This window comes from Mustela lutreola, chromosome 10 (genome assembly GCF_030435805.1).
Source record: "Mustela lutreola isolate mMusLut2 chromosome 10, mMusLut2.pri, whole genome shotgun sequence".
Lineage (NCBI taxonomy): Eukaryota > Metazoa > Chordata > Mammalia > Carnivora > Mustelidae > Mustela > Mustela lutreola.
Genome location: NC_081299.1, coordinates 85,746,143 through 85,772,050, shown reverse-complemented (window position 1 = coordinate 85,772,050; position 25,908 = coordinate 85,746,143). Strand labels below are relative to the sequence as shown.

The following is a 25,908-nucleotide window of genomic DNA, read 5'->3' as shown; positions in this document are numbered from 1 at the left end:
TTTTAACTCATCATAGAATAAGGAATCACAGGATCAAAGTTGGAAGATGCCACAGATGTCATCAAGCCTCACCGACTCCCTAGTCCACAGCTATTTCAATACTACCTCTAGCAGATGGTCGTCTGACTTCCCTGTCACTCCATCAGAGCCCAGGATTTCATGATTGCCTCAGTCGGTAGATATGGATGGAGCACTTGAGACCTGCCAGGAAACATGCTAGGAGCTAGAGGGCACAGTGACAAATAAAAGAGAGAGGGTCACTGCCCTCGGGAGAGCGCACAGACCGCTGAGGAAGAACAAAGAGAACAGAAGTGCTCAAATCTTACTTCCCCGGGGTTCCTGCATTTTCTAAGAACTTTGGTGTTAGCTTATGTTCTTTACGTTGAATGTACTCTCTGTTACATAAGATTATGTAATACGGCTAGAAATGACTTTCCAAAAATGACTTTCAATGAAATACTGGTTATTGTGAACTCTGATTTATTTCTTCAAAGTATTTTTACCAATTGATGTATGTCCTTCCCTCTCTCCAAAGAAATAAAAGTGATAGGACCTGATTTGCATTTTAGCCGAACTTAAAAAAAAAAAAAAATACACACTGGCTTCCTCCTTTTGCAAAAATACTCAAAAACTTTATCAAGCCACAGGTTCTTGATAGTGGTGGTTGTTCCTATACCAGAACAATGAAGGCCCAAAGACAGCAACCAACTGACTCATAGAACAAGGGAGTACAGAATCCAGGACTAACATGCCCCCACAGTCCTGATTCTCCTCCCAGAATTCCTTCCACTCTTGTCTCACATCCTGTCATTCATTTTACAGGTACTGACTGAGACCCACTGTGTATAAGGTATCATAAAAGATCTGGAAACAGAACTATGAAGATAAGCAGGATGCCTGCCCTCAGGCATTTACAAACAGCTCATTTACAAACATTTTCTAAATCTTTCCATACCTGGCTTCTTGGAGTTAAATTCAGTACTGTAAGTTCTACAGTACACAGTTATTTTTCCACTACGTAAAATCTGTTTGTATCATATATACCTTTCCTCTTTTTTTTTTTTTTTAGTTTTTATTTATTTATTTGTCAGAGAGAGGGGGAGTGCAAGTACAAGCAGGGGAGCAGCAGGCAGGGGGAGAAGCAGGCTCCCCCTTGAGCAAGGAGCCTGATGCAGGCCTCAATCCCAGGACTCTGGGATCATGATCTGAGCCAAAAGCAAACACTTAACCAACTGAGCCACCCAAGCGTCTCTGCACTTTTTCTTATAGAAGAATAAAGTAGCTCTGGGTTGCCTGGGTGGCTCTGACAGTTGAGCATCTGGCTTTTGGCTTCAGCTCCGGTCACCATCTCATGGGTCATGAGATTGAGCCCCACGTCGGGCTCTGCGCTCAAGGGGGAGTCTGCTTGAAGATTATCTCCTTCTGCCCCTCTGCTCATTCATACTTGCTCTCTCTCTCTCTCTCTCTCTCAAATAAATAAATTTTTGAAGAAGAAAAGAAAAAGAGAGTAGCTCTTTCTTTATTTTTAAACATTAACTTCAGCCGTTCAAATTCTTATTCAAGATGCCCAGGATAGGGTTCTGCTCCAAGGACACGGATATAAGCAAGTACTGGATATAGTTTTTTACTACAATGAGTATCCCACCAGTTGCAGAATATTAAGCAAGAAAAAATAACAAAGAAAAGAAGTTTGAACTGAAACTGGGCTCTCAGAGAAAGGAGGGAGGTATTGGGGGAGCTGCTGGTGTCTTCAAAGAAGGTGTCATTGCTGACATGGGCTTTAGCAGACTAAAGAATAGGAAGGTCACAGAATATTTTCAGCAAAGGGTGTGATAAATGAAAGCCTGGCTGAAGAACGTGTCAGTGTGTGTCAGAGGGCAGAATAAGATCGGATGTGTGGAGAAGACCAGGAAAAAGAGCACCTTTGAGTCAAATGGAAGAGCCCAGGTTTAGGTGAATAGGTCCCTAGTCATAGGCCAAAGGACCACTGAGTTATCATTAGGAGTCTCCAACGCCAGGTCCACTGTGCTCTGAGCACTGATTAAGTCCCATCTCCTGGGTATGTGCATTATTACTCCTTAGATATACACAGATGATGCTTTCATGAACAAAATTCAACTATTTTAAAAGTATTACAGAATTCCTGATATGATCAATAGCTAATAAACATACAACTGCTATCATGTAAAAAACAAGTATTTTTTCCTTTAACCAATGGAAAGGGCAAAATAAAGTTGCATATCTTTGGGGGCAAGAAAGTGCTGTGATAAAAGCAGCACATGGACAATGCTGGAAAATACAGAGCAGGGAGCCGGGAAGCAGCTGGAGGCTGGGGCAGGAGGGTGCACAGAGGGGCCAGAGGGGGCAAAGATGGGGCTGGACTGACCATGGCGGTAAAAAGGAGGGGCTGAGTTAGAAAGACATGTGGACTGGGTCACAGAGAAAATCAAAGATAACTGCTATATCTGGCCTGGAAAAGTGATCCAAGGTCACTTTCATCCATGAAAACATTTAGTTAGAAAAGGAAATGAAAAGTAGACAGCTTTGTTTTTAATATGCTTAAGAACCTTTCTCCCCAGAGGAGGAGCCCTTTTGTCCGTTTTGCTGGTCAAATAATAAAGAGCATCTTCTCTGGTTCTCCAGTAGTTGGAAATACACAGGTGTCTCAGCAAATCTAAGTTACCATCAAGTTGCCTAATGGTGTGATATGCACCATTAATTAGTTCAGTTCCACCTAAGTAAGAAAAAATTAAACTATGACATGTTACCAATTTTCAGATGCATTCTAGTTCCATCAATTTAAAAGTGTGAAAAAGCGGTCTCTAAATCAGTGTTTCTCAATCTTTTTTTCTTGATTGCCTCCTCCAAGAGCCTCTTTAAGACATTTTTCCTGATGGTCTCCCATGAAATGTTACTGCCATAGTAAACTGCGTATCTCTATGTACTGTATGTAAATCTGTGTTTTACAAAGAAAAAGAATGGTTCCTCCTCACAACCCACCTCTGGGGGGGGGGGGGGTATTCTCCATCTTTGAGGCAACAATACCAGGTTGAAAGTACACATTAAAATCCAAATGAGCAGCACCTGGCAGGCTCAGTTGGAGGAACATGCGACTGTTTGATGTCGGGATTGTGAGATCCGAGCCCCACATTAGGCACAGAGACTACTTAAAAATAAAATCTTTATTTTAAAAATGCAAATGAAAATATAAGCTCATGTTTACAGATGCTTGACATTCCCTTCCCATTTAGCCTTTTTAAAAATTATATTTTTAATGTTTTATTAGATGGGGGTGTGCATGTGTGTGCATGTGTGTAGCCTGTTACCATTTGAAGTACCTTTGGTCCCAGACCAAATGTCAACATTCTTTAAAAAAGAGTAATTTGTGGTCTCAGTGGGGATCTTGCTTTAATATTAGAGTGAAGAGTAATTTAATCTGCCTTTCTGCTTCTGTCCAGAGCAGATACTCTCTGCATCTGCCAAATTCTCAAGTCTCAGACATTTGACAAGACTACAGGTAACTGTGTGGATAAAATACAGCAAGACAGCCTGCTGTAGGAACCTGCATAGAAACCAACGTGCAGGGACTTTCTAGTGTCCCTCCTTGGAGCCACCAAGGTGGGTGTCTGTCTGGAGAGGAAATGGTCTTTCTGGAGGCAGCCATACCTTCTCCTGCTCCCCGCCCTGTGCAAAGAAGGGGTTGTCCCATTCCCTCAGTTAGGCTCCCAGTCACACACACTCACAACCAAAAAAGGTGGTGCAGAAAATTTTCAAATTTCTCTGAAACTGAGGTTGCTTCCCCCTTTTAAAAAGAGTCTATAATTTAGATCTATAAAAAGAATGTACTTAGCACTCAATAGTTCGGAGCTCTTACCACAATTCAACAGAATAGGAACATTTCACCAAGTTTCTATAAAAACTTTAACAAATTTCTTAAAGCATTCATAATTAAAGGCTCCCTGACACAGCAAGACAAGACATTGAAAAGTACTCTATTTATACCAAGTTAAATGTTGATTCCCTTATAGTTCCCGGCATTTTCTGCAATCCTACAGAATATCAACAATCACATACCAGAACATCACAGTGTTCCCATTTTTTAAAATTAGTATTTGTGCTAGAAATTTTCAAAAAATTAATAGCCATCCCTTTTATCAACCAGAAAGTGAACTATAGATACCAATTCTTCAGTAAGATTTCACACGTTCCCCGCAAATCAATTTCTAGTCCGTCTCTCTATCTAGCACTCTATGTAGAGGCACAACATCTTCATTCCCTTTCCAGCACCTACAGAAGTTCATGTGACATAGGCTAAGATTCTCTCTCCCTCCTCCTTGTACTTCAGTTAAAATGCTCAGTGATGCTTCAATTCCCAGAAAATTAAACTGACTTAATTAGGGCAGATGTCAAAATAATTAACAGGCCTCTAGTAGATAAGTATGCTATTAAAAGCAATACAGCTGTAATTAAACTGAAGGTGTAATTTTTATAAAGGAGTCCTACATGTGTGTACAAGTGGAAGCAAATGAAATAACGTTATGCAAAAGATGTCACCACATGTGAATGTGACCTTCCCATAGAAGAGCTCACCTCAATACTAACAGTTCTGATTTTAAATAAAAATCATATGATCTCCCTGATATGAGGAAGTGGTGATGCAACATGGGGGCTTAAGTGGGTAAAAGAAGAATCAATGAAACAAGATGGAATTGGGAGGGAGACAAACCATAAGTGACTCTTAATCTCACGAAACAAACTGAGGGTTGCTGGGGGGAGGGGGTTTGGGAGAAGGGGGTGGGATTATGGACATTGGGGAGGGTATATGCTTTGGTGAGTGCTGTGAAGTGTGTAAACCTGGTGATTCACAGACCTGTACCCCTGGGGATAAAAATATATGTTTATAAAAAATAAAAAATTAAAAAAAAAAAAAATATATATATATATATATAAACCTCTGCAGTATAAAATACACACACATACAACTCATATGCCCATACTATATTTTTTTAAATGTTAACATTCACAAATCTAAGATATAAAACAGAGAATACCTATAATAAGAATTTTGAACATCATAGAGTTTCATTCTTATAATTTCAGTTAGGTGAAAAATGCTGTCAAGAGAGATACGGATACCCAAAAGAAAATGAAAACATTCATTCAAAAAGATACATGCAGGGGCGCCTGGGTGGCTCAGTGGGTTAAAGCCTCTGCCTTCAGCTCAGGTCATGATCCTAGGGTCCTGGGATCGAGCCCCGCGTTGGGCTCTCTGCTCAGCGGGGAACCTGCTTCCTCCTCTCTCTCTGCCTGCCTCTCTGCCTACTTGTGATCTCTGTCTGTCAAATAAATAAATAAAATCTTTAAAAAAAAAAAATTTACATGCACCCCTGTTTATTGCAGCAATATTTACAAGAGCCAGACATGGAAGCAACCTAAGTGTCCATTGACAGATAAATGAGCAAGGAAGTATATATGTATATACATAGATAGATAGATAGATATGTATATATGTATGTATGTGTATGTGTATGTGTATAGATATAGATATAGATGTATAGATAACATAATATTATTCAGCCATAAAAAAGAAAGAGACTTTGCCATTTGTGGCAACATGGATGGACCTAGAGGTTATTATGCTAAGTGAAATATGTTGGAAAGATAAATAACATACAATTTCACTTATATGTGGAATCGAAAAAAAAAGAAAGAAAAAGCAGAAACAGACCCATAAATACAGAGAACAAACTGGTGGTTGCCAGAGTGGAGGGGAATGAAGGGAGGGACAAAACGGGTGAAGGGGAGTGGGAGGTACAGCCCTCCAGTTATGGAATGAATAAATCACAGGAATAAAAGGCACAGCAGAGAGAATAGAGTCAATGGTATTATAATAGCATTTTATGGTGACAGATGGGAGCTGTGCTTGTGGTGAACAAAGAATAATGTATAAACTTGTCTGATCGCTGTGTTGTATACTTGAAACTCATATAACATTGTGAATCAACTATACTCAGTTAAAAAGAGAAAGATACTGGGGTGCCTGGGTGGCTCAGTGGGTTAAGCCTCTGCCTTCGGCTCAGGTCATGATCTCAGGGTCCTGGAATGGAGCCCCGCATCGGGCTCTCTTCTTAGCAAGGAGCCTGCTTCCCTTCCTCTCTCTCTGCCTGCCTTTCTGGCTACTTGTGATCTCTATCTGTCAAATAAACAAACAAAATCTTTAAAAAAAGAGAGAGAGAGAGAGATACTGAGTTGTAATGACAGTCTTGCATTTCTTCTTCCCCGAATTTGTCGATCCAACATGTGGCACGCAGATAAGCTCTGACTTGGTAATCATAAAATCAATTGACTGGGAAATAAGGTCAAATTAATTGGAGGAAAAATACGAACTTTTGTGACACAAAAACAAACTTTGAAAAAGAGCACACGAACATCTCCTACGGAACTTTGGTAGCTGTTACGGTCCCACTAGCTCTCAAGGTCCACCGTTATTTGAAATGTGCGAAATGCAGGCTTTTTCTCCGGCCTGGGCCATCTTTAACAAAACGAGCTGGAAAGGCAAAGTCAGAGTGTAGATGGACCCCAGCGAGGACGGGCCAGCTCACGACCACCCCACCTCGACCTGATTAGAACTGAAAACCCTCTCCGATGAGCAAATAAGACACCTTCCTAGCCCGACCCCCCACGTGGACCCCATCGGAGAGATAGGATGCCCTGCGCGTCAGGGCCCCATCCTGCCAAGAAACGGGAAGAGAAGGGGTGGCCGCGGCTCCGCGGGTGTGGACAGAGCCTTCATCCGACTCCGGGCCATGTGCAGCTCGGCGCCATCTCCCCGGGTCTCAGGCGAAACGCGGCTTCCCGGTGCCGCTCACATGTCAGCCAAGTACCGCCGCCTACTCAAATCTTAAACATAGAAACAAAGGCCTACAAAATGGTATTTTAATTTCTGTCAGAACCAAAGCCATGCTTGTCTGAATAAGTCAGTTACAGCAGCACTAGGCACTTGAAAAGAACAGTACAATCCCCAACACCTACTAGACAATTAGCATAAACTCCACAGAAACCCGTCTTCGGACTCAAAATCGTGAGAGCAGCGCCACCCCGTGGCAGGACTAGATGCTGCGTGTGAGGAACTATCCATCCCCAAGTGGCCAGATAGGGCTCTGGTCACTCCAAAGACCCCAGTAGAAGACCTTGCACGTTGCTGGAAAATCTAAAATGTAATTTGATCCTCCTCAGAGTCTAACAATCAGGCTTAGAGAAAATGTTATTTCACATTTTCTGAGTAGCCAACACGAGGTTGCCAGATAAAATGCAGAATGTATATTCCGTGACATACTGGAAACATACTAAAAAAGTATTGGTGCATTTACCAAAAATTCAAATTTAACGAGGCATCCTGTATTTTTATTTGCTGAGTCTGGCAACCTTAGGGCTCCCATCATCTGAAAGACCCCTGCCCCAGAAAGCACCCACCCCTAAGAGAGCAGATTCGTTTATATAACCTAGTCTTTACATAACCAAGTTCACTCAAAGAAACAGTTAACACATGTGCAGCGAGCAAGCTCGTCAGCAAGACGCTGCCATCCATCCGCTAGCAATGGCAGGGAAGACACTCTGGTCCCTTATGCAAAAGACCGGTAAGGTAAGCACGGAGTAGAGGACAAAATGGGGGGTCCAGACAGCTGGGTTGTAAAAGGAGAACATTAAATATCACAAGGGTGGAGGAGAGTAGAAAGGAGGTCGGCAGTTCTGGGGGGGGGGAGGGGTACCCACTAACAACCCTTGCCTCTTGACACCCGTTCAAGGCATTCCTGCCGGCCCGCGGACGGGCGTGTGGTGGTTGCCCGGCGTCCGCGAGCAGCCGCTGGATAAGGCAAGGCTAGGACAAGCCAGACCTCCACCGATTATTCACATCCAAGCAAACCTTGCCCCAGAAAGGGGTTATTTAAATGGGTTGGTGTTCCAGTTTTCTCAAACAAAAAGCCTTGTGTTGTTTTCCCAAAGACACTGACTGGTTTGGTTTCGCACGACTGGCTGCTGACGGCCCCCTGGCGTTCCGGGGAGGCCGCTGGGGCCGCACGCACCTTTGCAGTGAACCGCGATCGCCCCGTCCGTGTTCTCGCAGATGTTCAGGAACCTCCGCACGATGTTGTCGCTGGGCGTGCTGCCGTCTATGAAGAAGAGGTCGTAGTGCTCGAAGCCCGCGTCCGTGAAGCGCTTCGCCTCATAAATCTTTTTGTTCAGCCTCACGACTGCCGTCACGTTATGCTTTTTGAAATAAGGAAAGTAGGCTTCAGGGGCGTGAAGAGGATAGCCTGAAGGGAAAACGGAGCTGTGAGCAAAAGGCATGCGTTCCGCCTGACACACCCGGGAACACCACAAACGCTTCACGATCAAGTGTATGAATCTCACCAGGGCTCAGGAGGAACGGGCCTTTCCTGAGAGTAAGAGGTGGAAGCACAGTCCTAAAGCCATAGTCTGAAGAGCTGTAAACACACACACACACACACACACACACACACACACACTCACCCCACAGAAGGGTTTGAAAAAAAAACCTCTGAGTATTGGAAATCGCTCATGAAAATCTGAAACCTCGACCCAGAGGATTCAAGTCCTGGGGACATACACTCCTCCCAAGCCAAAACAAAGACATTCCGGGGACACTCAAAGGTCAGAGGTGCCCAGGAGGCTGCTGGTATGATTCTTTGTGCCTTTTCTTCCACTTGACAAATACTTGTCAACTACAGTCAAAGACTTTTGCCAGGTAATTCGTTTAGATGTACAGTACAATCCCCCACAAAAGAGATGAACAATTGCTGAGCACCTACCATGTATAAGTCACCATTGTATATCTTTTCCTATAATTCTCAGAACAGCCTGTTAAAGTAAGAATGGTAAACCCCATTTAACAGATGGAGAAACTAAACAAATTGAGTAATTTTTTTGTAGACATTCTCACTTGGGGCGGGATGGGGGGGCACGGGAGGTCAGCCCCTAAACCACCTTCTGCTTCCAGCGGATCCATCATTGTGTGAGTATTCCCCGGAGCTACAGAGTCCGCTGGGTTACAGACCTGTGACCTAGACTTGGCCAGTCAACTGAGGTGACTGCCGGGGTGGGGTGGGGGTAGGGGGTTGCTCTGGCTACAGCAAACCTGGCCAACAGCCCCAGGGATTCACAGGGGACTAATTTCTCAGCACCCCGATGGCCGTATCTGTAACGTATGCAGGGTTCACTGACTCAGGGCATACTGCGTGAGACAGTCTCATTCAGTACCCATTCATGATGGTGGCCCCCGAGTGTATAGGCGGCAGGAGCCCAGAAAGTTAACCAGCAATTTCCGCACTGTGCCCTTGGCCGTATTTCCTACTGCCTCAGACTCTGCATATGCTGGTTATTTCCTATTTTCTCTCATCAGCAAGCCAACCCTCCCATGCTGGAGCCGGGGTCTGCAGAGGACCTTTGTGGCTGGCTCGCATTATCAGTTCAACACACAGGAGGCCCAAAGCACGAATGGAGTGACCAGAGGTCAGAAGAAGGAGAAGGGGCTTCTGAGTGGGGGCCAGCAAGGCCTCAGCCACAGGTGACAGGAGCACCCAGAGCTTCTGGCTCAGCATGGCACTCCCAGTACCAATCTGCCCCACAGCTACCTGGTCTCCGCTCCTTAGTCCCCAGATGCACAGACTAGTTGGGTAGTTGGGTGGCATTCCCTTCAGGGCTCCCAATACCAGTCGGGCTCCCCTTCCAAGCCCCCTGATTCTGGTGACCTCACTTTCTACCTTTCTAAAGGCAGGAGGAGCTCTTTCCTCCATAATATTCTGGATTCTTCAGTGTTGCCCTTTTCCTTTTTAGCCTCCTCTGTAACAAACCCCTTGTATTAAATTCCCTCTGTTTGAAATGGTGTGGTTTCTATTTCCTTGCCTGGACCCTGCTGAGACATTATCTCCCTTGGATCCTGTTCCTTTTCTGGGCCTCATTCTCTAGTCTTCCCCTGTGGGCTGTGAGATCCCCAGCATCATTCCAATCAATGCCATTTTGGTTTATTTTACCAGAGTTGGTTCTGCTTCCTGCAACCAGGAGCCCTAACTGGTATACTTGGCCAAGGTCACACAATGGATGGAGACAGAATTGGAAGGCAGATCAAACTACTCCATGGCCCAGATACACAATTCTCATGGGCCATGCTGCTTCTAGGCAAATAGGTAATACAGAGCTTATTTTCAATCTTCTGTGTAGAAACAATAACTTACACACACACATTTAGAGAAAATGGATGCAGTTTTCTACTTGGAAAAAACAAGTCTGTTCTCCTACTTAACTCAAATTATTTTCCAGCTGAAGATTTACAGCCTACAGGAGAAAAGAGCTGTGGTTGGTGATGTAGGAAACAAAGGCAAAAAGGAAATGTAGATAAAATTCAGTTTCCTTATAACCTGCAGCCCACTGACAAATACTTGAGACAGGCCAAGTAAGACATTCCTCCAGGAACTCCCAACTGTCTTAAAGCTTTGCCAGAGGAGAAAACAACCTGAGGTAGACAATAGCTAGGCCTCCAGCATCCTATAAGTCTTTAACATACGAAAATCCTCTTGGAAACTTCCTTTCTCTTTACCTCCCCTAATTCCAAAATATCTGACCAATTGCTCCTCACCATCCCGGGGCAGATCTTTCTGCCCACAGGTCCTGTCCCCAGGTTATAGTAAAAATACCTCTTTGAACTGGAAACATTTCAAGAATTCCTTCTTTGCTGGTGGCTTATGGACCCCACTTCAAACCACATCAGCTGGCATAAGGAAATGAGCTTTTCTATCGTGTAAGAATGGGAAGGAGAGGGCTCATAAACACACAGAAGTCTTCCCCTGGTGTGGCTGATGAGCACTTCTGACCCTAGGTTCCTAGCATACCTGGCACCTCTGGGATGGCACCTGTCACCAGATGTGCTAATGGTTGGTTTGGTGTCTGTCCCCTCTCTTCCTCCACTAAGAGGAGGAGGAAGAAGTTTCTTCTTGTAGATTAATCTCTCTCAGGAATAAATATACCTAAACCAACCATTAAGAGAAACTATGTATTTATCTGGATTAAAAAAACTGGACAGTTATTCAAATATAGCAATAGGACACTGGAATAATAACAATAATGATAATAATCATAACTAACATTTACTAAGCATTACTATATGCCCAGCACTAAATGAAGTGCCTCATATGGATCATCTCATTAAACCTTGCAATTACCCAGTTATTGTTGCCCAGAAAAGTAAACTAGCCCAGGTACACACAGCTAGTAAGAGATAGAGGCAGCATTTGAGTCCTGGCATTCAGATTCCGGGTCCTGCGCTGGGGCCCATTTCAAGGAAGATCCAACCTGACTCTGTTAGGTCTCCAAACAGTGGAACGTTATATGAACATTAGGGGCTACGCTTCCTACAGTTGGTGAGCAGGTTTATTTAAAATCCTCAAAACTGTTCCAAGTGATTATAACTAATGACGATGACAATATCCTATGACCTCTGGATAACTGTTTGCAGGCATTATCAATGCATTTGGGACTGGTTTTAGGAGCGTGCAGAGCAAGACAGAGCATTCATCAGCCCTTTCCTCCAGTTGGCCACTAGATGGCGCCCTGGCATCAGTAAAGCACCGGCAGAGCCCAAGAGCCGACCAAACAAGGAATTTCAGAGCGGGGTGATTTAAAATTCCTCTCTTCCTTGCCCTTCATTTAAAGTTAGAACCCTGAAGAACAGCAGTCAAATGACTTGTCCACCCAGTCACTGTTAAACGTATAATTCTGCGGAGCCTCGGTGGCTCAATCCGTTAAGCATCTGCCCTCGGCTCAGGTCCTGAGATGGAATTCCCAGGATGGGCTCCCAGCTTAAGGGAGAGTAGGCTTCTGCCACCACCCTTTTGCCCCTCCCCTCCAAAACACCCATCTCCCCACAGCTCTTTCTCTCTCTCTCAAATAAATTAAAAAAAAAAAAAAAATTTTTAAGCTAAAACTTCAAAGTGGGCAGGTAAATGTAGGAAGCAATAAAATGTTTAGACTCATTAATGAGAACAATGTAATTAGAATATCTGTTAGTAAGCACCTATTATGTGCCTGACACTGTGCAAGACACTTCATCTAGTATCTCTGATCGTCACTAGATGCCTGGCTTGTGCATCCTATTTCCCCTGTTTGACATACAAGGGGAAAATGATGCTCAGTGAAGTTGCAGAGCTCTGGGAAGTTCATGCAACCAGTAAGGGGCACAGTCAGGTTCCACTGCCCAAGCCCTACACACCTGCTTCTCTAACTATATGACCAAGCTGAACGGGCTTCAGATTGTTGCCAGTCCCTGCCTCAGGCTGTCTTTCTGTGTGTGTGTGTGTGTGTGTGTGTGTGTGTGTGTGTGTGTGTGTGTTTCTTTTTTTCTTTTTAGAGAGGAGAAGGATGTTGCTACCTGAGAGTTTGGGGTATAGTTGGGAAAACTGGAGATCCAAAATGTGTTTCATTCTACTGCTTTATTATTCATGTATCAATTCAAATTTATTAAACCAAAAAAAGTTAGAGCCCTTCTCTTCCCCACCACCAAAACAAGTGGACAAAGATGACTGTAACAAACTCTTATTCTTTGTTGACACAACACACACTTAAGACTCTTACAACACATTCTGCCCCGATTCTAGGATTTTAAGGCTTCTTTGGCTACATCCTAGCAACAGTTATTTGAGTGTTAATTTCTGTAAAATCTACCTTTTCTATTAACAAACCCTAACATGACTTTCAGCCTCCTCAAGAAACACAGTTTCTCAATTAAAAAAAAAAGAAAGAAAGAAATAACAACAAAAACAGAACAAAACAAAACAAAAAACAAGCATCGAGAATTCACTGTAATTGGATCAAGTCTATTAATTCCATCACAAAATTATTTCAGACCTTTTTTCCCTCAACGTAAGAGGGCACAATAGATGCATAGGTGGAAAAAAAAGATGCCCATAGAGCAGCATCTTAGGTGTTTATTTCTAGATTATATAACTACAGGTGACTTTTTCTCCATATTGCTTAAATTTTCTATAGTGAACATATACTTCCTCTGCAGTAAGATGAAAAAGAACACCCAATTTGGAATCAAAGAAACCTGTGTTTGAACCCACATGCTGCCACTTTCTGGTTGTGTAAATCTGGGAAAGCGAGGTAACTCCTCTGATTCTCTACCTTCTCTTCCAAAAAATAACTCCTACCTCCCCTCGAGGGTGGTTCTGATTCTTAGAGAGATGATACATGTGCAAAAGTCTTATCAGTCCCATTCCTGACATATAAGCAAATGTAGCTATAATTATTTCCCAACATTATAATATGCAACCAAAAGGAATTTTTAAAGATTTTTGACAATTAAAAGGCACAATCTTCCAGTTATAAAAAAAAAAAAAAAGACACATGGATGTAATATACAGCCAAAGGAATATAGTTACTAATAATGTAACAACTGTGCATTTTGACAGATGATAACTAGACTGAATGTGGGGACAATGTCCTAATGGAGAAAAATATCCGATCACTATATTGTACACCGAAAACTAATACAATACTGTAGGTCAGCTGCTCTTCCAAAAAAAAAAAAAAAAAAAAAGAACTGTAAACAGTGTAGATCTCATTCAAAAAGTAACAGCATTATGGCACATTACTGAATAATATACAAAGCAGTCATAGAAAAGTATAATGAAAATCAACATTTACTACCATGGAAAGAAGTCTGTGATATGTTAAGTGAAAAAAGCTGATATAAGATAGTAATCATTGGGCGCCTGGGTGGCTCTGCGGGTTAAGTGGCTAACTCTTGATTTTGGCTCAGGTCATGATCTCAGGATCTTAAGATCGAGCCCCGCATGGGGCTGCGTGTACAGCAGGGAGCCTGCCTGAGATTCTCTCTCTCCCTCTTCATCTGCCCCTCCCCTCGTTCACATACACACACACTCTCTCTCTCTCTCTAAAACAAAATTTTTCTTAAAAAAGTAATCACAATGCTATGCTTATAAAGAAAGAAAGGTTTATTTTTTTAAGTGTGTATGTGTGTGTGTGTATTCACTGGAAGAGGAAAAATATGTGTGCACGCAAATACAGAGAAGCAGGTGAAAAGAAAATTAAAACCCCCATAATCCCACCACCAACTCTTAGCCCTAGAAAACTTGGGTAGAATTATAGGTCACCCTTATGTGGTTTTTATTAATTTATCTGCATTTTATTTTTTTAATATAAGCGTGTATTAGCTCCCTAAAAAGGTTTTAAATGATTCTATAAGTTACACTTCTCACCTTCTCTTGAAGAAAATGTCATAAATCACAGGAATCCTAAATGGCAAAATTCTTTCAACTTCATGAAACAAACGCCCACCAACAAAGCCACGACTGAAACTAAACACCTTCTAAGATTTTCTGGGTCTGAGTCAGATCATTTTGCACAGAAGGCCAAAGGTAAATCAAATCAATTCTGTCTTTAAAGACCAAGTGCCAGAAAGCAGTTTCCTTAGGCACTTAACATGTTACTCATGACAACCCAATGTGACAGAGGTTAATCAATGTCTGGAATAAAATAAATTCATTAGCAGACTCATGAATGAGAAGATGTAATTCTGGCTTCAGTACACAGGCCTTCTACTTGGTAGCTTAACTCTCTAGACTTGCACCACCCATCACAGGGAATCCATGATTCAGAGTTCCCTGGAAGATACATCATAGGCATGAAATAAGCAGCATATCTGTGGGAGCTCAAATAAATCAGTAAATCTGGATGCATGATTCACAGTATACAATGGAACTAGATTTTAGAATTAATCCTTAGGAAGATAATGGTGATAAAAGGAGAATAAATCTAAAGTTGGGGTTTCAGATTATGTTCCCTAAAAGACTAATGTCTCAAGTCTATGACCAGATAAAGAGCAACAAAAAAAAAAAAAAAAAAAAAAAAAAAAAAAAAAAAAAAAAAAAAGAGGGGGGGGGAGCTATTATGTTCACAGGTGAAATTTTTAAATTTTATGTACTCTTCCCATAAATTGTTCTTAAACCTTTGTTGCCTATCATTACTTGTCTTCTAGGAATATTTGGTAGATTGAAAAAAAATAGAAAATATTAATGGGAAAACTCACATAGCTGATTTTATTTCACTGTTTTGCTTTTTTTTGTCTTCCTGAGTATGTATGCCCCTGGCTATACATATAGCAGTGAGTAATTTAATTACTGGGAGCTAGAAAGTTGTTCTCATTGTCATAATGGAAATAAACAGATCATTGTACTGGCAATGTTTAGGAGCTCAGCTCTGGGATGAAGAACCAGTTCCCCTTATTACTCTGGGCAAACTTCCTACTCATAAGCCTCAGTTTCTCCCTCTGCAAAATGGAGATACATGTACCTGTATCTCATAGAGGTGTGTATTAAATGAAACAATGTGTGGCTCAGATAGCAACTAGCGCATAGCAACCGCTCAATAAATGACGCCTATTATCATCACCCTTGTTATTGTTCTACATGATGTTCCCCAAAGAATACCTTAATGTAGCACTCTACCACCAAATAAATCTCAGAACCACTGAGAGAATTCAACAATCTATTTACTACTTTGACCAGCTTGCTTCTCAGATTGTTCTTTGATAACTGGGTCAGGTAAAGTGCCTATTTATGGCAATTTAAAAATTTTCTAGTTTTATTTATTTATTTATTTTTAGGTGTGTGTGTGTTTGTTTGTTTGTTTGTTTTTGTTTAATTTTACTCATGAGAGACAGAGAGAGGGAGAGGCAGAGGCAGAGGCAGAAGCAGGGAGCCCGGTGCGGGACATGATCCCAGAATCCTGGGATCATGACCTGAGCTGAAGGCAGACACTTAACCAACTGAGCCACCCAGGTGCCCCCCAAATTTTCTAGTTCTAAAACAGGATTATAAATCCACCTACTAAACTGTAATATTTAACACACTAATTACTACAGCTCAATTTTTTTAATAAATAAATATTCTTTGGGGAATAGTATCAAAAGAAAGGATTATCTGAGGAAATTAAGAAATTGAAGATGAACTGAAATAAATTTTTGGATGGCAAAGTAAAGAACAAACCTACCATTTTCAATTTTGCTTTTTGGATGTGGTCCACTAAATGCTAAAAATTTTCCTGGAACAATCCAGTTGAAGTCACCATTTTCAACTCGCTGGTAGAAATTTGTGAGAAAAGAAAAGAAAAATATTTTATAATTCTTACACAATTTAGGAAACCCTTACAAATAAAACTGTTTTTCATTCTATTAGTACTATTGGACATTCATGAAGGCAATGTTAAACAACTTAAAATAAAAACATGCATCTGATTCTCAAAGTGATATTTCAATCCTCTTTAGAAAAAGCTTTATTACCTAGACTGTTTGAAAAGTTTATAAAACCTTAAAGTGGAGGTACTTTGCTTAAAATAATTTTGTCTCCCGGCTATCCTGCAATGAAATGAAATAAAAACAAATATTGCTTATCCTCACAATAAATAAAGGGAGAGAAGATAAAAGGAAGTATCAGCACTTTCCATGAACATGGTAAACATATTTTAAAGAGTGAAAAAAAATTATAAATATCAGGGTCATAATGAACACACTTCCTTTTTTCTGTTTTTTTTAAGGTCGCTACAGTTGTCAATGCTGATATTTCAACTGGGAAACGGAAGGAGGCAGGAGTGAAGAACAGAGGATCATCAGACCCTCAAGGTATACCACAAACGAGTCCACCACGGTCTCCGGCAGGGGCTACAAACTCAATCAGCTACACAGGCCAGGTGAGAGACATAAGTAAAGGCCGGTGGGTCCTCAGCTCCGGCTAAAGAGTCGCCCTGCAGAAAAGGCTAACTGAAGGTGGCTGACCTGCTGAATGGGTTTTTATGTGAATCTCTCTATACCTCATGTTGACTATTTTAAGTTAAGTTTTTAAATAAAATGAAACCAAATGAGACACACCTGTGGGCCAACTTCGATCACCGGTTGTCAACCTCTGGTCTACATTCTCTATAGGATCCTCAGAAAAGGCTTGGAGACCAGGGAAGGGGCCCAGAATCCTCCCACTGCTCCATGATCTCCTCCATTTCCTTCTCTTCCTGATGTGCCTCTAAACCCATAGAACACTGGAGCAGGGCTGAAGACACCCAAGGTTTGCAGGGAAGTGGGGAACATCTGTGCAATGCATTGTAAAACCTATGCATCACTTCTTCACATGAGCCTTCTTTAGCGCACCCACAACCCTCATCCCCATCCTACCACCAGGCCAGCTTCTAGTCTCCCATCTCCACCCTCCAGGCTCTCTAGCACTGCACAGATACCTCCACAGGCTGGGAAAGCAGTTCTCTTTACTGGGCCAAGACTATCCATTAGAAAAGCTTTCTCCTCCACCGCCACATGGCAAACACTTCAACGGCAAGAATAGGTACCAAATACAGTCCTCATTCTACTGTAAGAACTTCTGAGTATTTGTTAGATTAACTGGAGTAACACCATGACGGACACTGAAGCCTCTACTTTAATTACTTATGCTACTACTACCATTTCCAATTTTCATGAAAATCAAAACTTAGCTGTACAGTTTCTATGTTTAAAATGAGATGTTTCTTTTCAGTCATAAGAAGTTATAAATGAAACTTTAGTGACACTTTATAAATGTCTGAATTGCATTAATCTTAACTATAATAAATGTAATATCTGCATAATACCAGAAATAAAATCTCAGAGCTACTGAGTGTTATGATTCCATATACCAAATTGTATCTCGGGCAAAACTATCTATTCATAACAATTTGAATAAAGAATCTAATATATAACTCTCTATGGTAATTAAACTTTTTCTTATTTAAAGAAAGCAGTCTCTAATGACCCAATATCCCTCCTTAAGTAATTAATATACTTAAAACACTATTTAAAAATTCCAAAATAAAGGTATGTTCTAATCACCAAAAGGCTAAAGGCAATTCTTTATGAACAGTAAAAGAAAACTGGTTTCTATGTTCACTGTTTCTGTATCCTTGACCACAAAGTAAGCCTAGACAAATATATTGTGCTACATCCATTTATTTGGATTATAGAAGTTTGGTTAAACAGTAACCTTTTATAATCAATCATATGGAGAAAGACAGTGGACTTACTAAGATACATCACTCACAAAACCAAAAGGTTTTGTAGGCAAATCTGCCTACCCAAAAAGGTAAACACTAGATAATATTGGACTACATTCAGTAGCTTGGATAAGGTTGATGGGGTAAACAATGAGATTTGGGTCTTAGATCCAAATCTGAAAAAAAACAAGAAAGTCACAGATTTCAACTGACTAATATAAGCTTACTTCGGTAAGCTTCCCAAATTAATATCTGTGCCTTCTCTCACAGTGAATTATACAAATGTCAATATTTATCAATAATAAAATATTTAAGAGGACACAAATTGGTTTTCTAATTAAATACACACACACACTCTTCAAAGAAATCTAGGTCAGACAGGAACTGAAAGTACTTTCCAACCCTACCATATTTTACAAACATCTCAGCAAGGATGAGGCAAGAAGATGGTTTTATCTCTTACATTCCAAAGCCTCCTGCCTACCAAGGACTATGTAGGAAAACTGCACCTGTTCTTACTATAAGAAAATAAAATAAAAATAAAAGTTTGGATTCCTGAAACATATATATAAGTGTCAATATTCACTTTACTATGGATTCTTCAGCCTACAAAAGAGCAGTCTACAACCAGATTTCTTTGAAATATCTAACTCTGCTGCTGCATTTAAAATAAAATTTTGGGGGGAAAAATCAAGTTTTCTTGCAAAGTAAATAAGTATTAAAACTGAAAAAATAGGGGCGCCTGGGTGGCTCAGTGGGTTGGGCCGCTGCCTTCGGCTCAGGTCATGATCTCAGGGTCCTGGGATCGAGCCCCGCATCGGGCTCTCTGCTCAGCGGGGAGCCTGCTTCCCTCTCTCTCTCTCTCTGCCTGCCTCTCTGCCTACTTGTGATCTCTGTCTGTCAAATAAATAAATAAAATCTTAAAAAAAAAAAACTGGAAAAATAAAAAAGCAAACATAATTTGACTTGAAAACATAAATTTTGGGGGGAGGGGGTTTGGGAGAAGGGGGTGGGATTATGGACATTGGGGAGGGTATGTGCTTTTGGTGAGTGCTGTGAAGTGTGCAAACCTGGTGATTCACAAACCTGTACCCCTGGGGATAAAAATATATGTTTATAAAAAATAAAAAATTAATGAAAAAAAAAAGAAAACATAAATTTTTATAACATTTAAGAAATATATCTATGCTGGTAAGGCATGTCTCTGTTGTTACGGTCACAAATATATTTTTCAGTCCCAATACTGAAAATCACCTGGCATTTTACCATTGTAATAAACAGACAATAAAAGAGGAAAGACAGACCTTGAGGTCAACAATTACAGGATTGATTCCCTTGATCAACAGATATGCTTTCTAGGGCAACATGGACAAACAGTATTTAAGCACAATTCAACATTCCTTAAAACATTTGCTGAGCCTTTATTATGTCTCAAAGACTATAACTTGGTGTCACACACAAAATAATAAAAAGTATTTTCTCTGTGCTCTTAAGGAGCCTGAAAGCAAGTGGAAGTGACAAAGAACAGTAATTGTAACAGATGCAAACACATAGATAGCTCTGACTGTGTGCCAGGCTCTACTCTGTTATAGGCAACTCATTTCATGCACCAGCCCTATGAGGTGGGTGCTGTTAGCTCTATCTTGTACCCATTGCTATGGACGGAATGTTTGAGTCCCCTCAAAACTCATATGTCAAAACCTAATCCCAGTATGATAATATTTGGAAGTGGGGCCTTTGGGGGGGCAATCAGATCATAAGGATGGCATCTTCAGGAATGGGATAGGCGTCCTTATAGAAGAGAACCCAGAGAGTGCCTTTGCCTGTCTACCATGAGAAGACACACAGAGAATGAAGCCACAGAAGGCGGCCACCAGATGCTGCATCTGCTGGTGCCCTGACCTTGGATTTGCCAGCCTCCAGAACTGTGAGAAATAACTGTTGTTTAATCCACCCGGTCTATGGTACTTTTGTTACAGAAGCCAAGACTAAGATACCAATTTAAAAAAAAAAAAGTTGCATTACACTTTGAAAAGAGCTATAATAGAAGCATATAAGAGGTGTAATGATGGTACAAAACTATTTGAAAAATCAAAAAGGCAGAACTACAAAGTCTCCCTTTATTTGTTAAAAAGTACCTTCCTTATATTTCCCTAGCTTCTGAAACAATAAAATAGTGTTGGTATAGTTGTATTACATAAATGCAAATATACTGCAGTAATTGGCATTTTATGTTCTCAAAGCAAAGTAAATATTTGAGTTATTTGGTTTAAATTAAAATGCCATGCCATCTGGCTTTAGATAATTAAACTCTAGATTATTAATTTAGATTCGCTTTGAGAGAGACAGTGTGGTGGAGGGAAAGAGGAGGGCCCTATGTGGATGACTGTTTCACCTCTGCTCACTCCAGCTGGGGTGGGGAGACATGTGTGGGAGAAACCCCTTAGGAGACTGCCCAGCAGCCCAGGCCAGTGATGCCTCTGCTGATGCAGACGCTGGCAGCAGGAACCCAGGGCACGTTTACAGGTGCCACTGCTCAAGTTATGGCAATTTGAGTGCCTGTGGCATATACGATTGTTGAAACTTGGAAGCAGGTGCCCTCACTCGCAGCGAGCATGTTCAACAACAAACCAGAGCCCTAGGGAAGGGCAGCATTTCAGGTGGGCGAAGGAAGAGAAAGTGCTTGCAAAGGAAACTTGAGAAAGATGGCCTGAGATGCAAGGAAGAGAAAAGTGGGGGATGGAACCTTAGAAGTTAGGGAAGGAAAGGGGGTGTCCAGAATTAGAGAGTGGCCACAGAACAAATCAAGTAGGAAGGAAATCAAACACGACCATCTGGTTTGCTGACTCTTCTATGGGCAAGGAAGTTTCATGAGACTCACAAAGGTAAAAACTAGACCATCACCAACTGACTGACTAATAACAGAGTCAAGGCTGCTCTCTTAAGAAGCTTGGACAGAAACCAAACAGCAATTAAAGAGGAAGGAAAAACCATGGGAAATTCTTAGGACAAGGTAGACCTCAAAACATTTTATAGAGTTAACCAACATGATCTTTGAACCAGGAATGGGCATAGTGGATCAGTAGGTGTGGCAATACTGGGTCCCTCTACATTAGTAGCTGCAGTGTCCAGGAAGGCGTTCTGCTCCCTTGAACTTGGAGCCTTTGAGTGGTATAATCAGTACTGCAGGATAGCTTCAGGAGATGCTTCTAACAGCTCATACTTCCAAGGTGCCTCCAGGTGGTGAGGACGTGCTCACCTACCTGCATTCTGGAGCTTGCTTAACTCCAGTCCTGTGGCAGGAATTCACGAGAAATAACAAGGGTGGAAACTGCCATGTTTCTAGTTCAGTAACCCATGAAGAAGAGGGCAGACCAAGCAAGCAACACCCATATTACACTCTAGTTTGGTAGACAAACTTTAATCCAAAGCAAAGCCTTGAAACATACCTCGGGTGTTCAACAGCAGTAACTCCTACTGGTGACCTGAGGTGGTGCATAGAGCAATGGGAGACCTAAGCTTCCTGCATGAGGTATATACAGAAGGCTGACCTGAGGAGTCTATACCACCCAGTTTGACAATTTACTTATTAACTGCAGTGAAAGATGACATAGTCAACCCGGGGACAGTCTCTGCTCATATATTAACCTAAACTGATGTTACAGAGATAGCCTAGTTGAAGACTATAATACCTAGCAATCTCTGTGGCACATAACAGGTTTAAAAAAAAACAAAACAAAAAAACTCACTCTTGGGTGCCTGGGTACCTCAGTTCATTAAGCACCTGCCTTCAGCTCAGGTCATGATCTCATGGTCCTGGGATCGAGCCCCACATTGGACTCCCTGCTCAGCGGGGAATCTGCTTCTCCCCACGACTGCCCCTCCGCCCCCACTCGTACTCTCTTTCTCTCTCAAATAAATAAATAAAATCTTTAAAAACAAAAACAAAAACAAAAACTCACTCCTGAAGCCTAGATTGCTCACTCCAGCTGGGGTGGGGAGAAAGAAAAGAAAGAAAGAAACATCATTTGAAGATGTTGTCTGCCATAGTCAGTACCTTCTTCCCCAGGAGTGGTACTACAAAATCAGAATGCATTCTTCATTAATAAGTCATGGTCACTTTCCACTGAAAAGGAGTTACCTCTAACAGATTATATCAAAGATCCTGGAAGGTGCTATACTTCTGTTTTCAGTATTCATTTAATCATTTATTTATTCTTTCATTCTACAAACATTTAATGAGCGCCCGCTATAAGAATACTACACTACTGAATACTTATTAATACGAAGATGAATAAAACATAGTTCCTGACCTCAAGGAGCCAGAGGGCAGGGAAGACACAGATGTGTAAACAGCATCAAGCAACACTGTACGAGAAGAGCTCCCAAAGAGCTGGGAATGACTTAGACACGTCTACGTAAATATGGTGGGCAGGAAAGGAGGGATGGTGGGCACGAGGGGGAACCAGAGCGTGAAATGCTGCAGTCTGGGAAACTACGTGGCGTTGGGTCTGGGAAGGGAAGGGAAAAGGGCAAGAGTGGAGGGGAAGGAAAATCCCATGTCAAGAGGGCCTTTGGGACCATATTAAGGAGTTTGCATTTCTTCCACAATTTCAGTTAGTGTGGAGCCCTGAGAGGACCCAATGCAGGAGACTGATATAATCAGACTCAATTTCTAAGACACTGACAGTAATATGGAAGAGACCCAAGAGTCAAGACCCACTCCCAGACATCCAGAATTGACCAACACTTTCTCATAAACAGTTCCCACATGGGCTTGTTGTGATGTGGCTAAGATTATGTGAAGTCACCTTCTAGAATAGCAATGCTCTTTTCCCAGAAGAACACCCAGTAGGTGGATAGCCAATAATAATGACTTATTAATTACTAGACTATTTCAGGAGCAAAATTTCCCACATTCAGTCTGCCATGGACAAAAGAGAAATTCTGTGTAGATAACTCATCTGATAAGCATGAAGATGGGGCTTGTGACAAAGGTCAGACATGATAACTTCTGCAAAAATATATGGATTCTAAGAGAGCAGATGATAAGAACAAAGGCTCTAATCCCACACATGAAGAGATGATACTGCAGGGACTCTCTTGAAGGAAAAAGAAAAGAAAGAAAGAAAGTATTAGACCTAGCAAATATACTGAGAAAACAGGAGGTACTTAATAAACATCTGTTCAATAAACAAACTGAAAAGTTATCAATTGAGGCCATAAAGAGTGCAATACAGCTTCCTGACCCTCACATAACAAAGGTTGATCTGCACATCATTATTTCTGTTGGACAAAGCTTTCCACCCAGTGAAACACGATGGATTTGCCTGGACAGGGACCAGGGCAGCCAGAGGCCCCAGGCCAGTCATCGACAGCTGTGAGCTATAATCACAGGGTGCTGAGCAAATATTATCCTTTTCCACGTGTGCCTTGATGAGAGAAACAAGAGAAGGCCCCGTACTGTGTCTCCACACTCAAGCAGGCAGTAACCCGTCGGTCCGGCACCCGGCCTGCGGTAACCAGGGGCAACTCTAACCACACCCATCAAGTAACCACTGGTAAAGTGGCCCCGGGTTGGCAGCTTGTGAAAGCAAAGTGTCAAGTCAATAATTCTGGAAACTATCCTCACACTGACAATGCTACTTCACAGAAAGCACTTTTTTTTTTCTTTTCTCAAAAAAGGAATGATTCACAAGGGGGGAAAAAAGATAGTGGAAGATATAAAATAAGTCCAAGCATGACGTAACTTCTTCATTTTTGAAGCAGGCATTACGTAAACTTGAAACTCCATCTAATCCTCAAAAGAGTATTTAAGGCAACTTCTTGCAATTACATGGGCCAAATTCTGGATGGGATAATAAATGAGGAGGCATCTCCACATGCTGCCCCTAAAGCTTGTTTCTTTGCCCCTCTCTGCTCCTCCCCTCTCCCGGGGACAGGATGCTGCTCTGGGAGTCTGTGTGTGGCCAACATAGAGACATCATCAAAGACGGCAGACTTCCGGTCAATAGTAGAAAGCCCCTTAGAGACATCCAAATAAAAAACAAAAGACACAACTTCAAGCTCTCTTTGAGGAATAATGACTTAAAATAATGCCCAAGAGCAGCACCATTCATTTTCGGCAAGTTAAGGATAGTTCCCCCAAAAAGAGTTTAAAAAAGGCTGACAGAAGGCGGACTCTGTGTATGGATGCTACTGCAGGGCCTCACAAGCAGAATATTATCCTACACGAGCAATTGCCATATAGAGGTATGTGAGGGTACAGCTCCTCACATACCCACAGAAACATAATTTCAATATTCAAGCTCTTTCATCTTCACTGCTGTTCCCATGGGCCAAAGGTCTATTTCCACTTTTCAAGTAAACCCATGAATGGCCATGTTTCACAGGAGTGACTGCTCTCTCAGTTCTTTGAAAATACCTTGAGATAGGGGGCAACTGGGTGACTCAGTTGGTTAAGCAACTGCCTTCAGCTCAGGTCATGATCCTAGAGTCCCAGGATCGAGTCCCTCATGGGGATCCCTGCTCCATGGGAAGCCTGCTTCTCCCTCTGACCCTCCCTTCACCATGCTCTCTCTTTCCCTCTCTCATTCTCTCTCTCAAATAAATAAACAAAATCTTTAAAAAAAAAAAAAAAAAAAGAAAAGAAAATACCTGGAGAAACCTGTTAGAAAAGTATGATTGTTTGGACACTGATTCTTAGGGCAAGTTTTGGGGCTATCTTCTTGCAGTTACTTTATGGGACCTTTGCAGCATAGCTGCAGCATAGCTGTCAGATTTACATTTATTTGATCAGCCCCAAGGTGAAGAATGCACAGTTCCACAGTGTGGTAAATGAGAGACCACATTTTGGAAGATACTTTTGTTCATCGATAATTAATGGGCCATTCTGCAAGTCCCATGAAAATAGAGCAAGAGTCTGAGATATCTTAACCAAACCCCTCTAAATATGACAGGGCTTTAACTCTTATGTGAATAATTAGATCACCTAAAGCAAGGCCATATAACCTGTTCTGTTTATACCAGGCTTCATGTCATTCTGAGGGACTCCAATAGTTCATGGTCAAGACCGTCCCCACAGAATCTGCCTCTAGGTACATGTAGCTACTGAGCACTTGAAATGTGACTAGTCCAGGGGCACCTGGTGGCTCTGCTGGTTAAGCTTCTAACTAATGATCTCAGCTCAGTCTTGATTTCAGGGTCATGAGTTCAAGCCCCACACTGGGCTCTATACTGGGTGTGGAGCCTACTTAAAAAAAAAAAAAAAAAAAGTGACTAGTCCAAACTGAGATGTGCCATAGAGCAAACTACATGCTGAGATTTAAAGGCTTAGTTCAAAAATAAAAATGTAAAATACTTCATTAATAATTTTTATACTGATTACATGTTGAAATGATATTTTGGGAATATTGGATTAAATAAAATATATTAAAATTAATTTTATCATTTCTTTTTACTTTTTCTAAATGTGGCTACTAGAATGTTTAAAGTATCTATAATTCTCATTATATTTCTATTGGACAGCACTGCTCTAGACCCAGGAATCACAGGAGGAAAATGGATATAACCCTTTGCAGAATGGCTGGAGATTTACCTGTAGACTTCATAAAGTGAGTATTTCTTATGTTCTGCTGATCTTGTCATTAACAATGTTTGGCATTCTTATCATAAAACTGCCCTTCAGTCTCACACTGAGATGCAGTCTCATTAATATAGGCTTCTTCTTGAGCCAAATTATATATTAAATGCAGTTCCGTCAAGAAGTGTCTTGGAAAAACTTCATCCTGAACGTTCCCCACT

At 41.5% G+C, this 25,908-nt stretch overlaps 1 protein-coding gene across 5 annotated transcripts in view; it reads right to left on the bottom strand.

Annotated features, from left to right (window-relative positions):
- The window catches only part of CDC14A (cell division cycle 14A), a 190,771-nt gene that overhangs the window by 58,689 nt on the left and 106,174 nt on the right, over positions 1-25,908 (bottom strand). For all 5 annotated transcript variants that reach the window (XR_009345545.1, XR_009345546.1, XM_059138137.1 and 2 more), the window contains exons 8-9: positions 16,087-16,174; positions 8,085-8,315 (exon numbers count right to left, since the gene is read on the bottom strand). Coding sequence is in view for 3 of the 5 variants with exons in the window: in XM_059138137.1 (XP_058994120.1) it covers positions 8,085-8,315; positions 16,087-16,174 (319 nt within the window). In the remaining 2 variants the exon portion in view is untranslated. The remainder of the gene's footprint in view (positions 1-8,084; positions 8,316-16,086; positions 16,175-25,908) is intronic.